The sequence below is a fragment of the Ixodes scapularis genome, unplaced genomic scaffold (assembly GCF_016920785.2).
Source record: "Ixodes scapularis isolate PalLabHiFi unplaced genomic scaffold, ASM1692078v2 PGA_scaffold6__148_contigs__length_123643588, whole genome shotgun sequence".
Lineage (NCBI taxonomy): Eukaryota > Metazoa > Arthropoda > Arachnida > Ixodida > Ixodidae > Ixodes > Ixodes scapularis.
In genome coordinates this window covers 94,420,203-94,445,329 of record NW_024609881.1, presented here as the reverse complement: position 1 = coordinate 94,445,329, position 25,127 = coordinate 94,420,203, and the positions used below count along the sequence as shown (strand labels likewise).

The 25,127-nt window shown below is 43.4% G+C and overlaps 1 protein-coding gene across 1 annotated transcript; it reads right to left on the bottom strand.

Moving 5' to 3' along the window:
- Positions 1–12,521: 12,521 nt before the first annotated feature.
- LOC115324888 (piggyBac transposable element-derived protein 2) lies at positions 12,522–16,356 on the bottom strand. The gene is made up of 2 exons (XM_029985590.4): positions 16,312–16,356; positions 12,522–14,429 (listed from the first exon to the last, which is right to left on the bottom strand). Exon 2 carries the CDS (start codon positions 14,427–14,429, stop codon positions 12,627–12,629), a length of 1,803 nt encoding a protein of 600 aa, XP_029841450.2. The 5' UTR covers positions 16,312–16,356; the 3' UTR covers positions 12,522–12,626.
- Between the last annotated feature and the right edge of the window lie 8,771 nt (positions 16,357–25,127).

Genomic DNA, 25,127 nt, shown 5'->3' with positions numbered 1-25,127 from the left:
CCTCTACCTCGTTGGGAAAAAGAGAAAACCCGAAACAACAAGCGGAAGCTTGGTTACCAGCTACGAGCGAAATGAGTGCTTATCTCTGATTGGAAAGGGACGACTCAGTATAAAGGTGTGACGTAACACCAGGATATTTATGCCCGGGTGTTGCGGCCATCTTATGGCCGTTAATTATGGTTATTTCTCATGAAAACCACTGCATATACAAATCTTCAAAATATGTTTATATTGAAAAATATATTATGGTAGCACGTCTCATGTTACGATGGATTATCTAATTAACAATGTTTTCGATCAACTTAGAGGAATGAAATTTTTTGATTTGTACAAATATTGTTTATGTTCGAAACATATGTTAGAAAAAAATAAATCTCAACATTACCTTGAAGACTTATCAAACCTAACAAAAAAGGTCTATGCATGAACTATAAAACCATGGGAAGTAATATCTTTTAGAACTAAATACGGAAAATACACTGTATCATACACCCTTCCGACTACACTGAATAAGTTGAGCAGGGAAAATATAGAATTTAACAGTGTGTCGGTTAGAAGCTCAGATAAATTATTCATACTTATCTCAAACCAAAGCTAATAGAAGCTAAGTGTTGATATACACATCTCGAACCACAACGAAATGAAGAAAAGTGTTAATTTTTGGGTGTTGAAGTTCTTCTTTGCCACCTTTTGTCTGTTAATGCTCTAGTCTCTTCAAGTTGATTTTAAATTATATAATGACATCAGGGTTAAGCAGTATCGCGATACATTTTTATCGCGATAGTATTTCAGAAATATATTTCATATCTGTATTTCTGTGTCGGGATACATTTTTTTCACCAGTATCTGTATTCCTGTATCAAAATACATTGGAAATGTTTCTTTGTATAGCGATACAATCAGGATAAAATGTATTTCGTTACATTCCTGGAGAAATAATCCCCCCCCCCCCCACCCCCCCCGTTCCCCGCCCAAACAAATTCTGAACGCATTTTTTTTTAGAGGACTAGGGTCAAGGTGATGCTGGGGCATTGTTGCTATGCTGACCAAGGTTCCTTCCTATTCCCCAAACTATTTTTCTATGTTTGCTCTTCTTCTTCTCTCTTCTGAGAAATCTTACGTAGTCGAAGATTCGAACCAGGTGCCGTGCCAGGAGTGGACTCAGATCATCTTCTGTCACAGGTCCCTTTGTAGGGATTTCTTGAGTCATTGTTTGCTGGCATCTAATGGCCGCTGATAACCGTCTCTCTTGCCTTAGCGTACACAGTACACCCAGCCGGCAAAGCTGAAAAACAGTCCATTGCAGCACGAGCCCGGCGGTGGTTGACTTGAGGTAGTAGGATGATTCACGCAATGAAGTTCAACACATATTCGAATGCGTCTGCGGCTGCACCCGTAATATTGCACGGCTAGAGTGTACGTCCTCAGCCGACGTGAACGTGACCCGCTGCTTTGGGGTTCCGAAACCCAGGAAGGAGTCCCGAGGTGGCCTCGCTGTGCCGACCCAGACTTCGAACACCTGCGACTATACTCCGTTTCACCTATGTCCGGACTCAGTGGCCGCTACGTGCTATCCTAGCAAATCCTGTTCTGTGGACGTAGCCCGTGATACGGTTTCCGCGCGTCGCTGTGCCCCCTCTCTAATGACACGTGACACTCACATTGCTTTCTATTGGCTCCGATGGCTTGTAGCATCCGCTGCGCTTGGACGTAAGGTGAAACTGAGCATAGCCTCGAGCGCGCTGTTTCTCGGAGAGCTAGCATCTGTGCCGGCAATATCAGGTCGCACTCTTCGAGGGCCTCTGTTTGAATGATGCTAACCGATTTAAGATTCTTTGTCATCCGAAACCACTACCTTCAAAGCAAAGTGTCAAGCTTACGGGAAAATAATTTCGAGATCAAAATCTTCCACTTTAAACTTCAAGCTTCATCTTAGTTGGCTTCTCAAACAAATTTGAAAAATCTATTGCGGTATCAGTATTTCTGTATTTCTATTTCTGCCCTCCCTGAAATGTATTCCAGTATTTGTATTTCCAAATACTTTCCCATGCGTATCGCAATACATTTTATATATATATTTTACTATCAGTATTTTAGCTACTAGTTTTATGTATCCCAGCATTTGTATTTCCAAATACATTTTTGAGTATCTCTGCTCAACTCTAAATGACATTATTACCTTTTCCTCTGGTGTAAAGGATCTCTTCATGTTTTTATTTATTTCCTAATTATATGTAAATTATTATGGTGCCCGCGTCTCAACTGCTATTTAGGCGGCTCGGGACTAGTCAAGCTGTGTTACAGCTTTTTTCTCTTTTCACCTTCCAACTGTTAACTGTTGACAAAAATAGTCATTTACTAATAATATTATAATTAGCACAGGGAAGGGCCGACTAATTCCCCTGAATAAATAAGGTAGTAAGGTACGTTGTTGGGCTAGTTGGTTCATCTTAGTAAAACATAAAATAGCGCAACAGAAACAAGAACAAGAAGGAAACAGGACAGGCGCTAGCGCCTGTCCTGTTTACTTCTTGTCTTTGTTTCTGTTGCGCTATTTTATATGTTTTACTAAATAAGGTAGCCAGATCTTCTCTCTCCTAAGCTGACGCGCACACCTTTTATCTTTGTGTTTGGCTTTTTTACACCCGCGGGTCGACTGTAGCGTCGCCTGGATCGGCCCAAGATAGAAGACGGCTTTCCTATACCTTAGTCTGAGCGCAGTCAAAGGCTGAAAAACACTCAAATTCATACACGCAGGCTAAAAGCGCACTGTCACGGTCTACCAGCCGCGAAAGATGTGCTCAAAGAATGACGATGAAAGCCGTGACGTTGCACAGTCGGCGCTATTTTAAAGGCGACAAGAGCTCATAGCACGCACTGCACTCCGAGAGCATAGGCATTCCTTCTCCCTTCTTGTCGCTCATGCACACTCTTATTGCTATATTTTGCTCTTTCGCGCTCGCGCGTCGAAGGTAGCGCCGCCTCGATCGGCCCAAGATAGCAGGCGGCATTCTGCAAAAGGATGTTGCTACTTTTCCGTATAAAGGGGCCTTAGTGTCGACTATAGGGAGGCGTGTGCCCAAACGCCTACGCCTAATTTTTGAACTCAGTTCCCCATTACGTCCGACCCCAACCGAATGTATGCAATCCGCGCAGCCAATCAGGTGGCACTAAAAGTGCATCATCATGGCGCGCGTCGCCATTGCTCGTTTGTCCTGATCACGCACAGTGAACGCTGCGTAATCTTCAACGGTCTTTTTTTTCTGTTGTTGTTCTTGATTGGCATAGCCGCGGCGATAGTGAACAAGCAAAGACGACAAGTGCCTTGACGATGCGCTTTTATCACTGTATGATCGGCTGTCTCGGATCGTAGCGTTGGCTGCAATCGGACTTAGTGTGAAACTGATCAAAACCACATTTTTCTTTGTATAGCTGCTCCTAATTTCCATTTGTTTTACGGAAATTTTGCTCAAAAAGAGAATAATAATTGTGATCGTACTATCGACGTGTGGCGGGCCGAATGTATGTTAACTTGCACAGTGCTCTGGTTATTAGCCCTTGATAAGCCTTTTTCTTTTCAGATTTCTATTTACAACTTCACCCTGGAACGGCGATAACGTTCACGTAGAAACGCAAACCGCGACATTTCTTATTGAATCACGCATGACGGGAGCGCATTACGTATTTTTACTGTGTGACATTTTTCTCTAGTGGGAACTTTTAAAATGGCGTACGCAAAGAATTTGCGTACGCAAGGAATAGTGTCATTGCCATTGCGCAAGCGCCGAACATTAACCGCGTTTTTGCGCTTTGCGTGCCCTTTTTCGTTTGCGTAAGCAAATTTTTTGGTAATTGCGTGCGTGCGCAAAGAGTCTTTGCATTGCTCCAAGGAGGATTCGTGAAGCGCCAGAAGTTGGCTAAAGCAAAGACGAGCACAATTAGAAAAGTGGCGTCTTCCAGGACCCAGCTGCAACCACTCTGGGGTCGTCATGAGCGCGACGCCTGCGGCCTCCTCGGGACTGCGATTTTAGATACAGAATCACATAGCACTCCTACGGGAGGGGCCCCGTCGCAAACAGTTTGAAAGACCCAGCAAGGTGGGCAACAATCGCCGGCAACTTGCTGCTCTCGATGCGCGAACTTTTAAGGGCAAAGGTACGGTGTCTAGGTCAGTACACGAGATGTTCCTTGCCGAGGCGACGCAAGCTGACACGACAGGTGGACCGCTCGCGTCGCATTCTCGTATTTAAGCAAATCTAAAATGTTACTTTGAACCGATTGCTTGATTTTTTTTGCGTGTTTTTTGTGTTTTCTTTTTCTTCTATATTTACAAAATTTCTAGTGTGAAATCGAAATAGTTACTGTATCTGGGGGACGTTGCCAGCGCGAGATGCTTGGGTTTTGGCGTTGTGGGTGAGAAACCTATTAAAAAATCTCTGCTGCGTAGCGTGTGCTAAAGCAAGTGTTAAATTTAGAGCTATCATGCGATAAAACTGCGTCCGTTATGTTAAAATCCCTATTGTTTTTTCCGTTTGTGAGTTACGTGCGAGAGTGAGAAAGCACGTGTCGAGCGAGGCGTATTTCTAAAGTCTGCGATCACTATTGTTTTCCCGTTGGCGATGTGGGAAGACAACAGCAATCACCAAGGAGCATGCTGCGAGGATAGTTACAAGCGCTGCACGTGCTGGCATCTGCAGCAGTAACTGTTCTAAATCAAAATCCCATTACAAATGGCATTTTGCACGCGCGGTGGTCGAATGATTATGTTTATTATTTATTTTGAACCTCTTATACGGGGTTAGGCGAGCGCGTGCGGTGTGTAGACCTACAATCCCGGTATTTTCCTTGGTGTTTGTGTAATTATGAACGCGAGTGTTTAGAGCAGCATTGAAGTTGGTTTGTTTTTGACGTACGTTTGGGGTGGTTCGCATCTAATGTTGAAACTTATCGAATGATGTGCGGATGCTAATCAAAATCTTTAACGTGTATCACGGTATAGTGGTCATACGATAATGAGCACATAACATTTCTCGGTACTTATTTTGAAGAAATTATATTTAAATATTGCTCGAATCTTCTTCTGAACCTTAGCTCAATGAGAAATTAATATGAGTAATTTTCGACTAGGCCTTCAAGTATTCTGCACATATGAGATATCCAAGCACGGTGCAAAACAAAGTGCGATTTAAATCTCCTCAAAACCCTCATATTTGATTTTCTTTCAAAGTGTGACGTGTTTAAGAACCGCCCTATATCTGAATGCAGCGACTGACTCTTCAACCGTATTCGCACTTCAGGCATAACGCTGAGCTTCTGTTTGCAGACGCTCAGTCGAGGTAATTAACAGGAGCGCGTTCGGTTGATTTGCCCTCCCCACGGAGTTGTCAGCGGCAAACGCTAACTTCATTTCGGCGTATCCAACTCCGATGCATGGCTCGTGTGATTACGCTGGGAAAAGGGGCTTTCGCCCCGAACCGCTCTGCGTGAAAATGAACTGTACTCCATTTGTCTATGAGCTTTAAGTGACATAAAAGAAAAGTCTCGGTTGCACCAATAAACGCTAGGTTTGAACCACGTGATTGCGCCTTTCTATCTGTGCATGTCGTCGAGGTAGAATCGCATGAATGTAAGACAGCCGGTTCATTGGCTCAATGGGTAAGGTAGCTTTCCGTCCTGTTGTGTGCTTGAAGACATACAGGGTCCATAGCCCCCGGCACCAACGTCATTGCGGAATTGCCACATCCGACGCTCATCCAACTCGTCGAAGTGTTTAGGGTTTGGATGTTTCTGGTGGAAATACATTTTGCTGCGGGGCATTGATTACTCTCTTCGAAGTTTAACGAATTTGCAATTCCCCACAGTGAAGCACTATATTATTCATCGTTAGAACCCGTTGGCTGCTTTGCTCCCAAATGAAGACTTAGGCTGCCAAGCAGCATTATTCAAAGGAAGAGTAAAAGAGATTTCCCAAAGGTATTTTATACTCGTTCAAATAAGTGGCCTCGGGAAGAGGCTATACTTTATTTTTTATTCTCTTCCTTTTTTAGTCCCACTGTGAGGGAGGTATTGATTATAAAAAGTTTTTTCTATGCTTTTTTTTCTTCATCCAGGTTTTATTTATCTAATATCTTAGTATAGACTTGCACAGTTCATTCTACCACCGTACCCAATTATCCACACTTCTCCATAGCGAATCCTGTCCCATTCAGCAAATTATCAGAAATTAGCGGCGCAAAATGTGGTACAAAATTGTGAAGATCACATAATACTCATTTCAAGAATTGTGCCGAGGGCAAAAAAGTATTTGGTCTTGAATAAAACTTTCGCCTTAATTTTGAAGCACAAAATAAACAAAGCTCGAAAAAGCGAAGACTTAGTCATCAAGTCTCCTAGTAGTCACTGGACGCCCTAAAGCACTGCCCTCCTCCCCCCCCCCCCCCCCCCCTCGTATCCTACAACTTCAAACCCGAAACCTAGCCTAGCCAACATTTTCATGTAATGGAGAGAACGCCCTATTTAATAATAGGTGGCGACCCTTCATGTTGCATGTTAGTTTCTGAAGTTATCTGCCATTTGACTGTGCGCTTCAGAATTTTAGGCACTCCGCAAGGAGTCCCGATCTCTGGCGGTTGTCGCCGTTCTTCTAAAATTAAAATGTATACCATGCAAAAATTGAAGCCGGGCTTTGGGGGATTTTGGAAGGTAAAGCCAGATGGGTTTTTATAAAGTGAATAAGTTAAGTCGAAGGTAAATGTTAGTGCCGCTCAGAAGAAAATAGGACATTTTTTTTCGGTGCGCTTCTCAAAACTGTTTTTTGCCGCGAGAGGCTATGTGTAATAGATAATTAAAATTTTATTTACAGATAAGATTGTTTTGAGTAGGTCGCTGTAAAAAAAAAACAGAGTGCTTGCAGACGACAAGATACACACGGTATGCGAAATTAGAAAACATATAAAGCTTCAATATGCACCATTCAAATTGTAGCTGCAAAAAGAATATGGCGAAGGGGTGTTGGGAGGGGGGGTGGAGGGAGAGATAAACAGGATAGCTGTATACTCTGTCTGACTTTAAGTTCGACCTTAGCCAACACCTTTTAGAGGCTAAAGTCTGCGCGCCCTTTGCGTGACGTCACTGTAGCTACACCAGCGAGCGCAGAAGCAACCATCGCTGAAAGTTGGGCTTTGCCGTGTTGAGGCGCTGACGGGGCGGCCTCTAGTTTCGATCGCAAATATTGTACCAATGTCACTTACCCAAGCTTGAAAATTACGTTAATAATTGAATTACAACCTTAATGATGGGTATACTATGAAGTTACACGAACTGAAAACACTTAGGATAAATATTAGCGACTGCATGATTTCCTCAATAATTTAAGCTGATATCCTTTATAAAAGCAAAGCGCTGCTTCGAATTCAAGAACCTTTTAATTTGAAGCATATTTTTGAAGTCCATGCTTACAACACAACTAGAAAATATGTGAGAGGGTCATGTATGCCGAGTTCTGTCTAAATGCTTCCCTTAATCACAAAAAAAAAAATAAGAGCACGCTTTTTAGCTCCTATTAGAGGTTGAACGGCTACATTTTTATTTAGGGTAATGTACATGAATAAGTAACCGTGGGCTATTTAAGGGGTTGTTTGTTTTATTTAAAAAAAATGTGGTTTGAAGAAAGTGAAACAAAAAAAGTCGACACGAAATGTGACTTATCGACTACGTACCAGAAGGCCAGCCTGTGATAAATGAACGTGACAAAATGTAATGTTCGTTTCATGAGAACTTTTTTTCTTTCTCCATCTCGTGTTTTAGTATATCCGCTTTGATAAACGTCGTGCTCCCTTTAGTTTTTTTTTTGTTTTTTGTTTAGCTTTCGCTATTTGCGAACACATGCAGACACGTTTTGGCTGAAGCAGACCTGCATCCTGTACTAAGGCATGATTTCATCCTTTGTATGCATGGCTGAGGACTTTAGTCGAAAAGGAGATGATGAGTTTAACCACTGCTTGGAGGTGTGTGGTCGGTGCTACACGTGTCCAGCTGCTCAAACTCCGGCGACGTAATAAGTGCAATATGCCAGACAACACTTCGTTTATGACGCAACCACAAGAACTGGGCGATGTACTGGGGTGACATAAGCTTGTTCACAACAACCTGTGCGCGCATCACCGCACTTATGACCAGTTGTGCTAAAAGGTGCGGACCCCGTCAATTTAAAGCATCTGTCAGATGATGAACCGTTGTCTCGTGAGGAAGTGGCTTCTACAAAACCCGATATTATCTGCAGTATTCGCACTTGTGCGTCTTCAGTCACAGAGTCAAAGTATCCGCGTACTATATATCACAGAAGGAGGCTTAGACGACCGAACTGCTAAATCATAATCAGCGATATCGAAACCGAAAGCTATAACAGAAATCAAAATATTCTGCGCAGGTTACTCGCATGCTAAAATCAACAAAATATTTCAAAACCGTTTCGAAGAGGTAACTCGTTCAAAAAAATATCTACCTTGCCTCCATGAGAATTCGGAATATAGCGGCGTTGTTTTCTGTACCATCAACCTTTCTTCCACAACAGCAACTTGGAAGTGAAAAAGTAAAATAGTAAAACAAAAAGGTTCAAAACGAACTTACGTTCGAAGAGCTCGTAACTTGAACTTCTTCTCCGGGTTTGCCGTAATTTCCTGGACATGCCGTTGAGCCCCGGTTGGGAAGGAGCATGTGTGGCCCTTCATTTCTACGGCAAAATGTTCCCAACACCACGGCACACAACACTTATAAGGAATTGATCCTCATATTTGCACACAAAACACTGGAGATTCAGGGGTCCGAACTCCTCAAACACAATCTTGGAGCCGAAAGTTCGTGACGCGTCGATTAGACGCTGGCGAGAAAAACGCAAAGTCATCGTCGGGATAGTCCAATTTGTGCACTCCGTGGTCTTCGGCCCCAACTTCGTGTTTGACGAAGTTCGCCGACAGACGCAGGGAATACACAGGCGTGTTGTGCAGGGTTGTAAAGTACCTAGGTACAAGTAACTGTAAATCGGTAACTAGGTACTTTTGTTGTACCTGAGGTACAAACTTAGGTACTTTCATTTCTCAGTATCTGTATCTGTATCTTAGGTACATTTTCCAGTAACTTGTAACTAAGTGAAGTTACTTTTTACAGGTACTTTTTTTATTCACTTCGTCAAAATCGTAGAAAATACAATATAACATATAACTGAAAATAAATTACAATTACAGTCTTAAAGCAATTTAACATCACGTAGTGTTTCCCCACAATAAATTGAACTCAGATTTTGCACTTTACAAAACTGAAAATACCTACGTCTGAAGAAACTCCCTCCTGGTTTCTAAAATACCCCCTACAAATACTACTTCCAGAGTCACAGCTATAATTACGTGCGGAAAATAGTATTGGGAGACCTTAGATATGTAAATGTTCATTTCACATAATTAAGCACAACAAAACTGGCAAGCTTCGTTGTCAAAACTTATTGCAGCAGTAGAAGGATACAAACATCAAGGGCACATAATCGAAGCACTCGTACTCTGGCCGAACGGAGACTTTGAGCTCCTGATGTAGTCTGCCACTGATGGCTGGGCTGCTGCTATTCTATGTTGTGGAGGGCCTGTGCTACATTCGGGTCTTTCGTTGGGCGCCGCGGCTTTCCGTTTTATTCCGTCGACATTCGTCTTGCTCTTGTCGACACTCTTTAGTGCTTCCTTGTGAGACACTTTGAAGAAGCAAAGCATGGCTAGTTAATACTTAATGCACCGTATCAGAACAGCTCAGCGGCGCAGGACACTAGTCCAACTAGGTTTCAGCATTAGTACTTGAGACGAAAACGATATTTCTGCCAGACGCCAAAGATGGTCAACAGCGGCGGAAAATTCAGGACGTGCGGGCATAAAAAGGGAAAAATTGGTTGCTTCCAGTAAAACTAAACTGAAGACGATATCTAAATGACCAATGACAAGGCAGCTTACAGATAACTGTTGTGGGTCGGTTCATTTTCTCGGAAGCCTAGTTTACCTAGCGTACCCGGACATCTTTGTAACGACTTCTTACCGTCGCTCCAGACGCCCTGAAAAAATGGACTTGCACCGTAATTTTGTATAAGCATGACCAAACCTTTCTTTGTTACCCATTCCTGACGAAGACCGGACTCGGGTTGAAACGTCGAAAATAAAGTTTCCGTTGTTCTACCGAGGGACCTCTACTTCGTCATATATAATATATAGGTGAAGTCAGAGTGGTGAATGGGTGGAAACACGTCGAAGACAAAGAGTGAGTTGACACAGGGACAGGCTTTAAACAACGGTTTCGAGGGGGTCCTGCAAAGTTCTAAGTCCCAGTTATCGAACATCCGCAGTTGAGAGCAACGACAAATCAGTAGCAGGCGTATTGTACGCACGAAAAGTTGCTACCCTGACGTGCGACGCGACGTCAATCTCTTGGCCGACTGACGGACGTAAACGCACATAGTACGGAACATAACAAACTTTACACAGTGATGGAAGTGCCATTTGACCTTTTGGAGCAGGCCTTCTAGCAGGCGAAATATTTTTTGGAGCAGGTAGTGGCCCTTTTGGAGCAGGGTCCGGCCAATGTTGGCATATTACTTGAAAATGAAATAATGCCGCATTGCTATATATAGCCCATCTCTATTATTGGAACACAGTGCCTGTCGCCTTTTTAAGACAGGCTATATAAAATTCAACAAAGTAAACACAAAAAAAAAAAAAATTAAAATAAAGTCTCGTTTTGTTGTGCTTAAAGTCTGCTCGTCAGATAAAAAAATACAATTAAATATGTAACACTGAGTTCTGACGGTACAAGATATTTAGTTTTATCAGCCTGCACTTCTTTTCAGGTATCTGCAGCAGCATCTGACGACCCTCATTGTTGTGGAATGTTTTAGTTCAGATTAGAGTTGTTTTTTGGGCAGCAGCTTCTAATATTGCGGTATCTTATATTTGCTTCAAAAATTCCGATTCATTTTAGATGTGCTGGCGAAGTCACGATCGGATCACGGCGAGTTAACCCGTTGAGTGCGCTCCTTGGCATGCACCGACGCGCTGCAGAGAAGTGACACCCGCGGAGCAGACACCACAGTCGCGCGAGTCGCGCAGTGCTTTGTGCTCCGAAAAGGACGGTGAGGCTTTACCAGCACTACATCCAGAGTTTGGTGAAACTTAGTGAAACTCAACTATACTTCGTTTCAGCTTCGGTCCGAGCGCAGCCGAAGCTACAAGCGCGCGCATGGAGCCCGTAACGGTGCCCACACTGCACGAGCCCACACGCGAGTCAGGAATGCACAGAGCATTGGGCTCGCGCTAGCTTTGACTTCGCTGGTAGCTAGCGTACGGGAAGAGGGCGGGAACAGGGCGGGCCCGTTGACACCAATAAAGCATGCTCATCAAACTTGTTTTTGTGTACATCCCAGTATACAAAGGATTTACTTCTAATAATAATGTGACAAATTTGAGAAAAAATACTTGGCGTGAAAATAAAAAGTACCTTTGAAGTAACTGTACCTGCACCTAGGTACATTTTTAAGCGAGTAGCTAGATACGTACCTAGGTACATTTTCGTATGAGTAACTGTAACTGTATCTTAGGTACATTTTTGAAGTGACTTTTACAACCCTGGTGTTGTGTCCGCATTTCGAACGGCTTTTCACTTTGCCCGACTGCACACCAAATGTCTGGTTTTAGCATCGCTAGCGAGCCGCTCTCTGTCTGATAAGGTTGCATCGTCACGTCGCGTGACCTTTTTCTTTTATATTTTGTATTATATTCAGTACGTACAACCTATAACAAACTTCAATCTTTCATACTGACACTCATAAACACATCAGAAAGGTGGGTGAAAAAAAAAAGTATTTCCCCAGAGCCATTTTGCGTGCTTCGTCAGCATCATCGGTGATGCGCGTTGCGTGAAAACACACTTCTGGCTCTCCTCTCTGTATAAAAAAAAAAGAACAGCAGGAGAAGTGACGTAGCTGACGTAACAAAACGAAGAGCGAAGGCTTTAGTTTCTAGAAGCTGTTGCTGCAGCCGACACAATGAACCAGCGCCAAAAGTTCATCGTCACGGCGCTATTGTTTTCTATAACCGGCTAGACCCTTCACACACTCAGGAAATGCGGAGGATTACGGGCGCATATATTTTACTCGATCGGTTTAGTCGGTAATGGCATATAGTTACTGGGATCCGGCCAACTTGTCGACGGCCCATTCGTCGAATAGGCCAATTCGTAATAGGGCAATTCGTCGAAGGGCAACTTGTCGAAAGGGGCAATCTGTCGAAGGGCGATTCGTCGAATGGGTTGAATGACGGTCCGAGGTTCAAGTTCGTAGTTCGATCCTTCTTACCTTTTGACCTAAATTTTTATTGTTGTTTTGACACAGCGCCCTTCTTACCCTTTCAGGACCAAATTATGCCGATTCGCGGTAAAAAATTGAGGCTCCTAAATAGGAACCTTTATTAAACATGTGAATAAAAAATGGAGCTAAATCATGATTTGGTGTTAACATGGTTGGTATATTGGATGATTCCAATTGGCATCATTGGCACTTTGTTGCCTTGGGTGTCCTCATACAAAAGCTGTGTAGTTGGCCTCTACTTGACGTGGAAAGCTCGAAAACAATTCTTGTCTTTGTTGAGACACAAGTGCATGTTGTATTTCCCGCAGAGAATTCGGGAGTATGAAACTATGCAGAGCTTGCACCTCTGTTTCTTCTCCGAGTGAACTGGCCAGTGACCAATCATGTCAAGGCGAACATCTTGAACAAGCCGGGGCTGTGCGTTTGCTCTCTTGGGAGGAGGCGTCTCGAGAGCAGAAGGCCGACCACGCTTTCTTTCGTCCAGTTTTCCTGCTTTGAGGAGTGCCCGCGCAATCTGCATACGGAATTCCACAAGTAGCCGAAATTGCGTACCAGTCTGTGAGCAGTGTCTTCTGTACAGCAGCCAGGAGTTCACGACGCAAACGTCAATGAGGTGAAACACGATTCGAAGGTAGTATCTTCTACCTCGTATATCACAGCGATAGAGCTCCACGAGCATGTCACACAAGTCGACGCCCCCCATAAACTGGTTATATTCACTGACGATGGCAGGACGTTCAACAGTCACATGACTGTGGCTGGTGGAGCTCCACCTTTCAACTTGTCCTTTTGGGGCTGCTCCAACATAGGATGACACCAAATGGACAGACTTGTTGTCGTACCACTTTACAGCGACTACGTTGCCCTTCTGCTCAGTGGTCACATCGAAACTTCCACGACCTTCCTTCTTCAATGTCTGGTCATTCTTGAATGAGCAGCCCGGGAGACGGTTCGGGCGCACTGTGCCAACAGAGAGAAGACCCCTCTCTTTCAACGCACATACTAATCCATACGAGGAAAACCAGTTGTCGAAGGCAACCTTGAAGCCTTTGCCTGGTGGAAGCGAGCCTGTGAGCTCGATGACAATGTCCCCACTAATGCCGAGATCAGAAGGTTGGGTGATCGTTGCTTTGCCCACGTACACGTCAAATGAATAGACAAATCCACTGGCACCTGCTCGGGCGAACACCTTGATGCCCCACTTATCGGGCTTGTTTCTCAGGTACTGCTTGAGTGCGCATCGACCTTTGAAGGGAATTATCATTTCATCCACCGCGTTGTACTCTTCGGGCTCAACTTTAGCCAAGTTTTTGGACACCTGGGCAAGTAGCGGTCGGACTTTGAATAACCGGTCATGGTCGGGATCAGTGGGTGGGGTCATCTCACTGTTGTCAGCGATATGGAACTGAGATCTCAGCTTACTAAATCTGTTTCTTGGCATCACATCGGCGATGGTGGAATAACGCGTGGTTTCACTCCAGTACATCTTGTACGACGGAACCTTGACGACACCCAATATGACGTGAATTCCGACGAATTGCTCCATTTCTTTTGCAGTCGTCTTCACACAGCTTCCGGTTTTCTGCACCGAGTAGAGATTTGTCTGTGCAGCGAAGTTCTCGAAGACTGAATCGTCGCAGAACATCTTGAAATACTGGTATGGTGATGGGAGTTCATCAGGTGGGGGTCCGAAACCTTCTGTGAACTCCGAGCTCACAGGCATGATGTCGCCTTTCTTCCAGATCGGTGCTTCTTTCTTTGAACGCTTATTCTCTTTAGGACACGCTGGTGGAAGTATCGCACTTGCGCTGGCTTGATCTTCCTCGGCGTCGCCTTCACCTTCGACTTCAAGACTGATATCAATTGGACAATCATCTTGAGCATGTTGTCGTTTGTTTTTTCCTGTTCTCATGAGTTGTTCTTCCTCTTCATCCGAAGAGTCCATTTCAGCCTCAGATACATCACTCTGGGGGATGAGGACAGCTATTGGCTCTTCTTTCTTCTTCCCATAAAAGTTCGCGGCATTGAAAGTCGCCATCTGTTCCGATAAAATCAAATCATATATCACACATAAAACCATATCATTTCACCCAGTACATATAAAATTTTGCAGAAACCAAACAAGCCCAACATTAATTCATTTTACACAAACTGAAGGCAGCGTGTTCCCCCAGAGGAAAGTATTCCTCCAAGTACCAGTGTTGTACACGTTCCTCAAAAAAAGGAACGAAATCTCGTTCCTCGTTCCTTCAGCTTTTTGGAACGCGTTCCCGTTACAAGTTCCATACGTGAAAAAGGAACTCGTTCCCGTTACAGTAAAAAAGAAATGGAACGTATACGTATCGTTACATATACGCTACTTTTGTATTGTGCTAATTACCATATTTAGTTAAATCGAGCAAAGTTTTTTTTTTCTTGAATTTATCAAATTGAATGGCAACATACGAATTTGAACTCCCTGACGGAAGGGCACCAGAAGAAGAAAACTATCTGAAACAGAGTTTCATTCGTTGGTATGTTTCACGTTTCTGGCAAGCGATTCAGACGAGCCAAATCTAGTGTTACCCCAGATTGCACGAGCCTTATACAACATTCTCACACGTCTCAATCTAAGAAAGTCCACTGTTCGAACCAAACAACAGTTGCTTCGCGATGTTCCTGTCCGCAAGGCGAGCAAGTGAAGGAGAGGTTAAGGCTTTTGGAAGGTCAGTCTTGAAAACTACTAGTCCTTCTTCGTGAAGGTCGGATTCGTTGTCCAGTTTGAAGGGGGGGGGGGGGGGGGGGGAAGGGGGATACTAAAGGTTAATTTTTCGTGTATCTCTAAAGTGACAGATGTTCGGGATACAAGCGGGCTTGATTAACGAAAAGTAAAACAGCACCAAACCAACGGAGGACAAGAAGACGAAGTGTACAAACCGAGCACTGACTCTCAACAGATTAATTGTAAGAAAACACAAATTGACAAGGATCACGGATCATAAAATCACATCAAATCACCGCCCCCCCCCCCCTCCCCCGCACGTGTCAAATTTGCTCAATAATGCCAACATGGAAGGCGAACTAACGCACCTATCTTTTTGCTTCGAAATATAAAATGCCTCTAAAAGTTCTCTAGTCATCTGCTGACTGTGTCGTCGTAAGATACTCATTTTAGCAAGAACGGGTTTGCAACCGCACCTATCGCAGTGTACTGCCAAGTTGCCTGCTGGCGATGACCTAACCGATAGAGCATACAAGGACCTGTACTTTTGTCGTGGCTGTAGGTCTCTTTGTGGAAATTCAGTGATGGCTGTAGTCGGCCTCAAATTTCTGAGTGTATGAGGTTTCGTGTAAGCAAAGGAAGTAGCTGAGTTTGAAATGCCTCTCCTTCTGTGTCTTTTCCTTAGACTAAATGTTTTGCTTTTTGTACCGTAGCCTCGGGCACTGAAAAAATAATCGGTGTTCGCTAGCTCTCCTGCACCCGACTATTGCCAAGCGAGGGCCACACAAAATAAACCCTAAGTAACAAAAAGTTTAACGAGATCCTGCTCTTCATGGAGATATTGTTTTTGTACTTTTATAAATTCCTTCTATAAAATAAAAATTACCCCACTGGACAAAAAAAAAAAGGAACGCCGTTCCTCTTTCCGTTCCAGTAAAAATGTAACGAGTTCCCGTTCCAGTTCCACCGATGCAAAATGGAACGGCGGCGTTCCTTCGTTCCTCCTAAAAGGAACGCGTTCCGGGAACGCCGTTCCTTGGAACGCCGTTCCGTACAACACTGCCAAGTACCAATGAAGCCACATGGAATCATAATTTTGTTTGAGGTTGCGTTTCACATTTAGGAATTGCTGGCCAATAGCTCTTGCTTCAAATCGCTTCTCTGGGGCTTACTGCAGGTAATCAAGAACAATTCAACAAACAATAAAAGTTATTCTCACCTATAACTCTTGACAATCGCAGAGCAAACCCGGCTTCAAGCGTCCATTGCCTCAATCGAGTTTTCCCGCCGCTTCATAAATCTCGCCACTTCATTGATGTGCCCAAGGTTGCCAGAAAACTTAGTTCAAAGGCTAAATATGGTATTAAACATGATTCCGCTTGGAATCATTGGACTTAAAAGCTTCTGCTGACTTTGAAACGAAGTGATTCCAAATGGAATCACTGGTCCTGAAAGGGCTTTAGGTTACAAGACGGAAAGAAAGATCACAAGACTGCGAAGGCAGGACAGTATCTTGAGACAAGTTGAGAAATGTTCATTTTGGGATCGTCCTTTTGCTTGTTTGTTTTATTACTTTTTTTGTAATAGGCCGTCGCAAACTGTCGCCGTGAAGCGGCGTGACTGGTGGGACAGGTGCGTTAGCGTTTCTGTTATGAGCTGCCGTAGACTGTCGCCGCGAAGCGGGGTGAACGGGTGGGCCGTGTAGGTTAACACACGGCCCAGTGATACACGCGCGACGTAGTGATCGGCTCCCACTGCACCGTGAAAGCGGCGAAAGCTGAAAGTTGTTATCTTCGACAAGAAAGAGCACACTCGAGGCTATTACCGTGCGGCGATATTACGCATTACTATAGGGCAGGATTTGCTTCGCAATTTCAGGACAAAATTATTTATTCTGGCTTTGAAACAGCGGCGACCAGTTGGCCTCTTTGACAAGTTTTTCTTCGACGGGTTGCCCTATGACGAATTGGCTTATTCAACGAATGCGCTGCCGACGAGTTGGCCGTCAACAAGTTGGCTTTCGACGAGTTAGCCTAGACCGATAGTTCCTAGATAAGAACTTCCTACAAGTAGCGACATTCTTCGAAGCGCCGACCGCGTGACGGTGCAGGTTTTAGGAAGCGAATGGCGGCGCACAGCATTACACTGAACTGAATGACGCCATTTTGTTCCGCTGCAATGCGCTTTGTCGTTCGTATTCGTCGTCCTTACTTGTAAAAAGAAGTAGCGAGGGACTTCCGGTAATTGCAAAAGCGCAAATGCAATGAGCGCCGTGACGTCACACTTCTGATCTTGCTTGATTGGCTCTGTCGTATTTTAGCGTCGCATGTTTTCGGTCTTAAAGTGAACCGAAGTATAAGCGTCAACGAGATAGGTTATAGGGGGCGTCCGTACTCTTTCCATACGGAGGACCTAACTCTAACGAAGTAGGCGTATCCACGAAATGTCCCTTCAGTCTCTCTGTCAACGATACGATCCTTTTATTTACTTTTTTCTTCTACTAAGGTCTCTATCTTTTACCCCAGTGTCGGATAATTCTAATGATGATCGAAACACTTGGTTAATGGACGCCGAGCAGACGTAGCAAATTAGAGACGGCGTGACTGACCTTCCCGCGTGTCAGGGCGAGGTGCTAAGACACTACAACAGGTGTCCATGAACTACTGCCGCATTGGTCAGATTGGCACGGTTGTGACTTGGAACAAAAACCCCTTAACGTGACACCGGTAACAAAGTGGTGAGACAAAAAAAAAATCCGTGCCAAAACAAAAGGTAACGTACTTTGCATACGTTTAAGCGCAGCTGCCTCACAGCGCCCACCTTACTGCCATCATTGAGTCTGTCTAAAATAATTAGCGAGAGTTAATAAATTAGTTCAGCAGTCCCTTTTATCGAGATGCGTAAATGGGGCCGCGGAGACTGTCCCCTAGTATAAGTTAACACCAGCTTGTCTTTGGAAACCGATGGCGCTGGAATTCGAAACTGGAACTTGTGCGGCATTGACAACTTATTTATGGCAAGAGCAGACGTTGTGCATTATTCAAATTACGACTGCCTTAGAAGGAGGTTGTCTTACGTGACTGACTGGTCCGCGCGGCCACGCGAATTCTCGCGCACTTAGCGAGATATTGCGAGAGCCCGAGTGACATTCAAAGCGTCGCCGTAATGCGAGGTTCAGAACACGATGGATAATATTACGCGCATAGTCACATTACTTCGCACTTCGAACGCTATGCGACACTCTATATACAGGGTGATTCCGGAAACGCGAGCAAATAGTTCCTGCGAAAACTATGCATCGCGCAGAAGAAACGTCGATGTCATAATGGTATCTGTCAAAAAAAAAAAAAAAAAAAACATTAAGGAAAAATAATTTCACTCACTATAACTGGGAAGTAGTTGCTTTATTTTGAGTAAATTATTTGTTAATATTGGTTTTATAGGCATGATCTTAACGAGTATCTTGTTGGGCATCATAGAAAGCCACTATATTCAATGAAGATAGAACGATATAAGGCACACGCAGCATTTTTCGGCGTTCCGAAAAAAAAACGCTCTAATTGGACGCGTTTCTTGGTTTCGGTTTCTTCTCGGAGCGCATCGGAGCGCATCGGGCAATCCTACTCTTCCGTGTCTAAGACGCGCAACCTGCTTTCGCCGCCACGTATCGGACCTAGAAGAGGCGAAATAAGAAAGCCGCCCTGTCACATAAGGTTTGCCTTTTTGACAGTTGGTGCCCGTGTAAAGACGCACCTTTACGTGCGATGCATGGCGGCGCACGCAGGTTGCGTTTTTGAGACACGGGGACGGGGAAAGGCAGGATTGTCAGCGCGGAGATGCGCGCCGGTAAGAAACCGAAACCCAGAAACGAGTCCAAGTAGAGTGTAGTAAAATTCTGCGCGTGCCTTATTTTATTGTAACGCGGGTGTATTTAGTAGTTTTCAAGGATGCCCAGCGATATTCCAAATCAGTGGTTCTCAACCATAGATGTTTCGCGAACCCCTACTGGATCGGCGGAGATGATGGAGGACCCCGTTTGTGATGAGGAAAGGGGAAAGATGTTGGTTAAATATAATATTGATTTAATAGATGGATATAACTAAGGGCTAGTGTGAAGTAAACTTCTCTTATTGACATATACACAAGTAAATGCACCAGAAAATTAAAATTTTTCTTCTCAACCTGAAAAAAAATTGTTTTTTATTGCCGCGTCGATTGATGAGGCAGGGCTTCGCGGATCCCTAGAATGCCTTCGCGGACCCCAAAGGATCCGCGGACCCCCATTTGAGAACCACTGTTCTAAATCAAAATATCAATTTAAATTTAATAATTTATCGTTTCGTGACTCAGTTACTCAAAATTAATTAATGACCCAATTATATTGAAAGCTAATAATTTTTCTTAATGGGCCCTTTGACACACACCAGTACGGCAGCAACTGTTTCTTGTGCGATGCGTAATATTTGCAGGAGCCATTTTGTCCGTGTTTCCGTAAACACCCCATACAAAATAAAGTAAAAAACGAGCGCGTTGGTAACAGTAACTAAACATGAGGAAGATACATAGAAAAGGGGGACGGACAACAATGACGACATTCACGTGTTCCGCACAAGTGACGTTATTTGTTCAGATGTCACTTACCACTCCTTTTAGTTCCTCCAGGTCTGATACGGATTAAGAATAGTTGATGTACTTTGGAATGTTTTTCCGACTGACAATTTGAGAATCCTAAGACAGCCCGTATTTTAGAGGCGGTTTCATATATTTCTCAAATGCATCTTACCCCTTAGGCGTGAACCTCAGAGGGGGCATCGGGGCTCGTGCCCCTCCCCCCCTCCTAATAAAATCCGGAGGGGGGCAGAGCCCCCCCCCCCCTTTGGGCCCGGGCCATGATCCTTACCGTAACGCTGTTTACGTGCCATGTAACGACCTTCTATAGTAGTGGTACGTAAACAAAATAACGCCCAGTTTGCCTTTATTGACAAAATACATTGGAAATGGAATCCCAACGTGCTTTCCGTTAGCTTCAATCTCCAGTTCTGGCGAAAAGGTAACGCGCACCAACCCCCCCCCCCCCGCCCCCCGCCCCCCCCCCCCCCTAGGAAAATGCAAAGTCTACGCCGCTGTCTTACTCTATTTGGTCCTTTAAAGTGCGACAGATATAGAGCAATAGTTAATAAAGGAGGACGTCATTCAAGTTTCAATTAGAAGCCTAACGCTTCCAGGCCACCCTCAGTCACTTCAGCAGCGACTGGGGGGATGGCCATTGATGAGCAGTATTTTCGTTTTCGTCTTCTTTTACGGTGGTGCGTTTTTTTTTTCCGTTCTTTTTCTAAAATATTAATGATATCTCGAATTTCGAAGGCCGTGGTCATAGGCGGATGTTAGAGCGCTGAAGGACATAATGTTTTTCGGCGTACTTCGTATGTGTCACAATTCCAATAGAAATTTGTCCGTGGTTAATTTCGGCGTTGAAAATGCGTGTGTTCTCAAAGTCAATGCGGTTGCCCTTGCCGTCCACGCGTTCAGTATCCGCGCTGCGCTCTTGTGATCAAACCTGCAAACGAAATTTTAATGAAGGTGCAGAATAAAGATTAATATGATTTTAACCTTGACTTAAATAACAATTTCAAGCGTAATTTGAATCATAACTTAAATTGAGATTTAAATCAGACCACATTCACTACGATGATTAAGATCAATCATTTCCCCTATAAATTATCCTATATTATTTTCAATTTGCCGTTTTTAATTAATTTGAAGATTTCTAGGCGCATTTGTTTCTATTTAAGTTTTAAAAAAATATACAAAAGAGGAAGGCCTTTAATATCCCCAAGAAGAGTCGACCTAATATTCCCATTTTCCGAGGATCTGCTATAGCAGATAAGATGCGTTTTTGGGGAACTCATCTCAGATCTTCTGCATGATCTCAGATCTGATGCAAGACCAAACTTCTCAACGACCAAGTGCAAATTGAATACATTAATATCCGAGGAATATCTTGGACAGTGAAAATGAATACCCTTGCAATGATTTGGACATCAGCGCGTTTCTTTGGTAAATTTTTCAAGTAAGAAACAGAAAAGCATGTTCAATGCACGGCATTGTCCCTTTCTTGACTGCAGATATGCATGTAATTTTTTTCGCATGGTAAGATACTTACTCTTTTAGTTGGAAGACGGTCGAAGTGAATCTTTTTTAACAAGACTTCCAAAACTAAAAAAAAAGTTTTGCTTCCGGACTTTCATCGTCCGCCGTTCACTTGCTGCCAAATAAGGGCTTGGATTATGTCTGCCTGCGAATAAGAAAGTTTTTTAAGGTCAAAAAGGCACTGCTAAATAGAGTTTTTTTTTTCAATTTTGCTTCCATCAGATTCCAAACGAATGACATCAGGAACACTGATTTCGTTGCTGAAAGCACTTGCTGAACATTCATCTTTACATGATTGTTTCTGTTTTTTTTTTTTTTTTAGAATACAGTGTTAGTCGTTTTAGGTAGAGCCCGATATTCACCCTAAAGTTCTCGTACCACAAATGGTGCATTCTGACACAGCTTGTAACCACTTCAACTACACTTTGCCATATAATTTGTTTGCGCTTTAGTCTCACTAACTTGAAACAAAAGTACATATTTGTCAACAACTAAGAAACACTTCCTCGGCAGAAAACAGATTCATATTTGTTAGTAGATCAACATCGAAGTTACTCGCTTGAGTGGGAGAAAAACAACGTTGAGGCATTGGGTGAACAACGTGTCCTAATTTGGTATGTCTCAGACTCCTACTCAGTCACGACTTTTAAAGAGAGAGAGAGAGAGCAGTGAGAACTCCGACTTGTTGCTCGAGGACTTTTGACGCAATCCTAATTGGCACTTTAGTGAGCCTATTGATTGTTCCGTTTCTGGTTCAGGATGTAACTGTCCGGACATTGTTAGTCGTCATTACCGCTCGATCATGCGGTAATGACGACTAATAATAGAGTAATCAGACTAGACTCGTCGTTTCGTAACGGTATCACAAGTTAACTTTCTGTGCTGTCATTAGGGAGAATGACACACCCTTAATAAACCGTCTGGACACTGCAGACGAGTTTGTTTTACTCTCGTTTAACTCATCACCGGAGAAGCGCCTTGTGTTATAGGGAAGTTTAAATAAAATTTCGTGCTCTTTTGCTTTTATTTTTTATTGTCTTTTTGATATTTTTACTTTGTGCTGCTATTGAGAGAGGGAGGAGAGGCTTGTCAGGCATCGCGCCATTTTCTCTGCCTTCTGCGAATGCTATCCGCACAGCTAATAAAACAAAAACACACGCTAAAATCAGCGTAGATATCAAATGAAGCTAATGATTGCACAGTGCCAGTCCTACACTTCTTTTTTAGAGATAACATAAGTTGAGCACGAAGTTATCCTACAGGAAATTCATCTCTACGTCTAAGGTTCGCAAATTACCGCGAACACGCTCAGCATATTCTCTTTTTTTACTACGCTCCTCAATTTCTGGTGCACAGCTTGCTTGGCGCTCATGGTGATATCAATGAACTGCCGTGTGCTTGCAAAAGGCAGACATTTTTTCAATGTAGTGTTAGTTGGTAGTTTTTAATCAGTGGTTATTCAGCGTTTGTCCTGTGTAGTCCTCCTTTGTTGTCATTGCCTCTTTCGCGCTGTTTTTCACTATGAACTCATAGCAACTGGCCGAATCGTTCCTTCTAATAGACGATGAGCCTGAAATCTCCGTATTATTTATAACAGTGTAACAATAGTGTCAAAAAGACGACATAATCAACAAAAAGCAAATCTCACACAAAGAAAATACTAGCAGAAAATGCTATTAAGGTTGAAGTTATCAGGAGCACATAGAAAACCGTTTGCGAGAACAGAACACAACGTTCAGCAATTAAGAAAATATATAATTTAAAGAATAAAATTTTAATAAAACCTATAAAAGCAATGCAGCAGCGGCCAGAACAGCAGCTGATTCCCAATGGTGCAGACATCACTCGGCGAGGAATAAACAGTAAAAAAAAATCCCCTTACATTTCCCAGCGAGTTGACTTCGTGCCTTACGCATGACCAGAGCACTACTCAGACTCCCACTTACAGATTCGTGTACTTAGTTTTTTATTTCCTTTCTTGTTGCCCCCTAGCGATAGTTTCTTCAAATGAAGGTCTAGTTGTGAACCAAAAAGAAAACAAAAGAGTTATTTTCCGTCTGATAAAAACAATTTTTCTTTTCGCAGCCAAAGAACAAAGCACCGGCTGGTATTAAAACACTCTCTTAGATTTTTTTGGGCAAGTTTTGTTGTGTTTGTAACGCGTACGTAAGAAAGGTACAAACATATTAAAGGAAAATACAGACGGCTAAATGCGCAAGGCCTGAAGAACGCCTCCTACTCAAGTTCTAACCAATCCCAGATTCTACTGCTTTGGGATTTTATAAAATAATCCACAGTAACCGCGTTTTTTTTTTCATTCATTACTGTTTGACGCACCTCGAAGACCCCCGCTAGAGCATGGCAAAGCAGACTAACGTTGCAATTCCTAAGCTGCTACAAGACTAAGTTAATTATTCGTAGCTGACAGCTCAAGTAACGCAAGGCGCCGCGATTCCCGTGCATTTGTTTTATCTCCGTTCATCCAATCAAATTGCGGTATTAGCTGACAACAAAACCGAAAAACAATCACCAGGCTGGAAGCAGGCACAAAGACACGCCTTGCGTTTCATAACAGAAATGTACTTCGAACTCCACGAAAAACTTAAGACTGGCATTTTGTACGCTGTGGAACAACGGGACAATTTCATCCGTTTTACCATAAGAATGCAGCGTACCTTCGGCAGTAAACATATACCGGGCGCATCTTTCGAAACGCCAACTCTTTGATGCGCATCAAGTTACGTCGCCCCTCACATGAGAGGACACTTCGCAAGAACCAAGCCAAAACGGGAGCAAACGCTCCCTCTTCGTCGAACCAAAACTTGCCTCATCCAACTCCCGTCACTTGCTGGTGGAAAATCAGCCGCGGTCTTTACGTGGCGACCGCTCTCAAAGCCCGGTTTCGACTGAGCCGCGCAACGTTGCAAGTTTAGAGCGAAAGGCGACGAACGGTTATTGAGATTTCCGGCGCACCTTGAGAAATATAAAAAAAGTACACATTAAAACGGCTTTAGACACCGACAGCTGTCTGCCTGGGAAATTAGGGGGAGGGGGGGGGGGGATATTGTCAGCTCTAGAGCAACCGATGACTACTCAAAGACTTGAGGAGAGTCCTTCTAACTTCAGCGCCTAATGTATTTTGATTGTTTCATTGCTTTATTGACCTGTTTCTCATTTTTAACAGATGATAGGTTATATGTTTAGTACAAGAAGGTTATAATTAGGGCTCCGTGTTTTCGGAGTTTATTTTTCGTCAAATGCGGAGGGTGTTTTTTTTAGTTTACTTTTTGCCAAAGATTCGGAGTTTATCGGAGTTCATAATTTTTTTATTCCCGATTCTCCGAAATTTGGAGTTTAATTTCGCTCTGTTTCCTATTAAAACAAATAAATAAATGATAACGGAATGTAAACGTATGGCAGATAAAAAATAAAACGCGCTTGTATCAATTAAAGAAATCTTCACTTGAATTTGGCGTTGGTGCCATTGCCATTTGCAATACTAATTTATCCTCGACAAAAGCCACATACAATGTACAATGACCTGTTGCCCTGAATCAAACTTGAAGAGACAAGCGGCAAGACTCCTATTGACAACGGTCTGAGATTTCAAAGATATTTATGATGGAATTTTCCCATGACCATTAGCTCTGTGCTGTTCAAACTGTAAAAAAAAAAAAATGTATTTTACTTTTTTTTTGCCGGGGGGGGGGGGGGAGGGGGGGAGGGGGGGGAGTGGCATTGACACGTAAATATTCGGAGTTTATTGGATAAATCCGAAATGACCAAAATTTTATCGGCGCTGTTTTTCGGAGTTTTTCGGATTTATCCGAAAACACGGAGCCCTAGTTATAATGGGCAGGAGGAGGCGGTCCGTATTCTCCATAG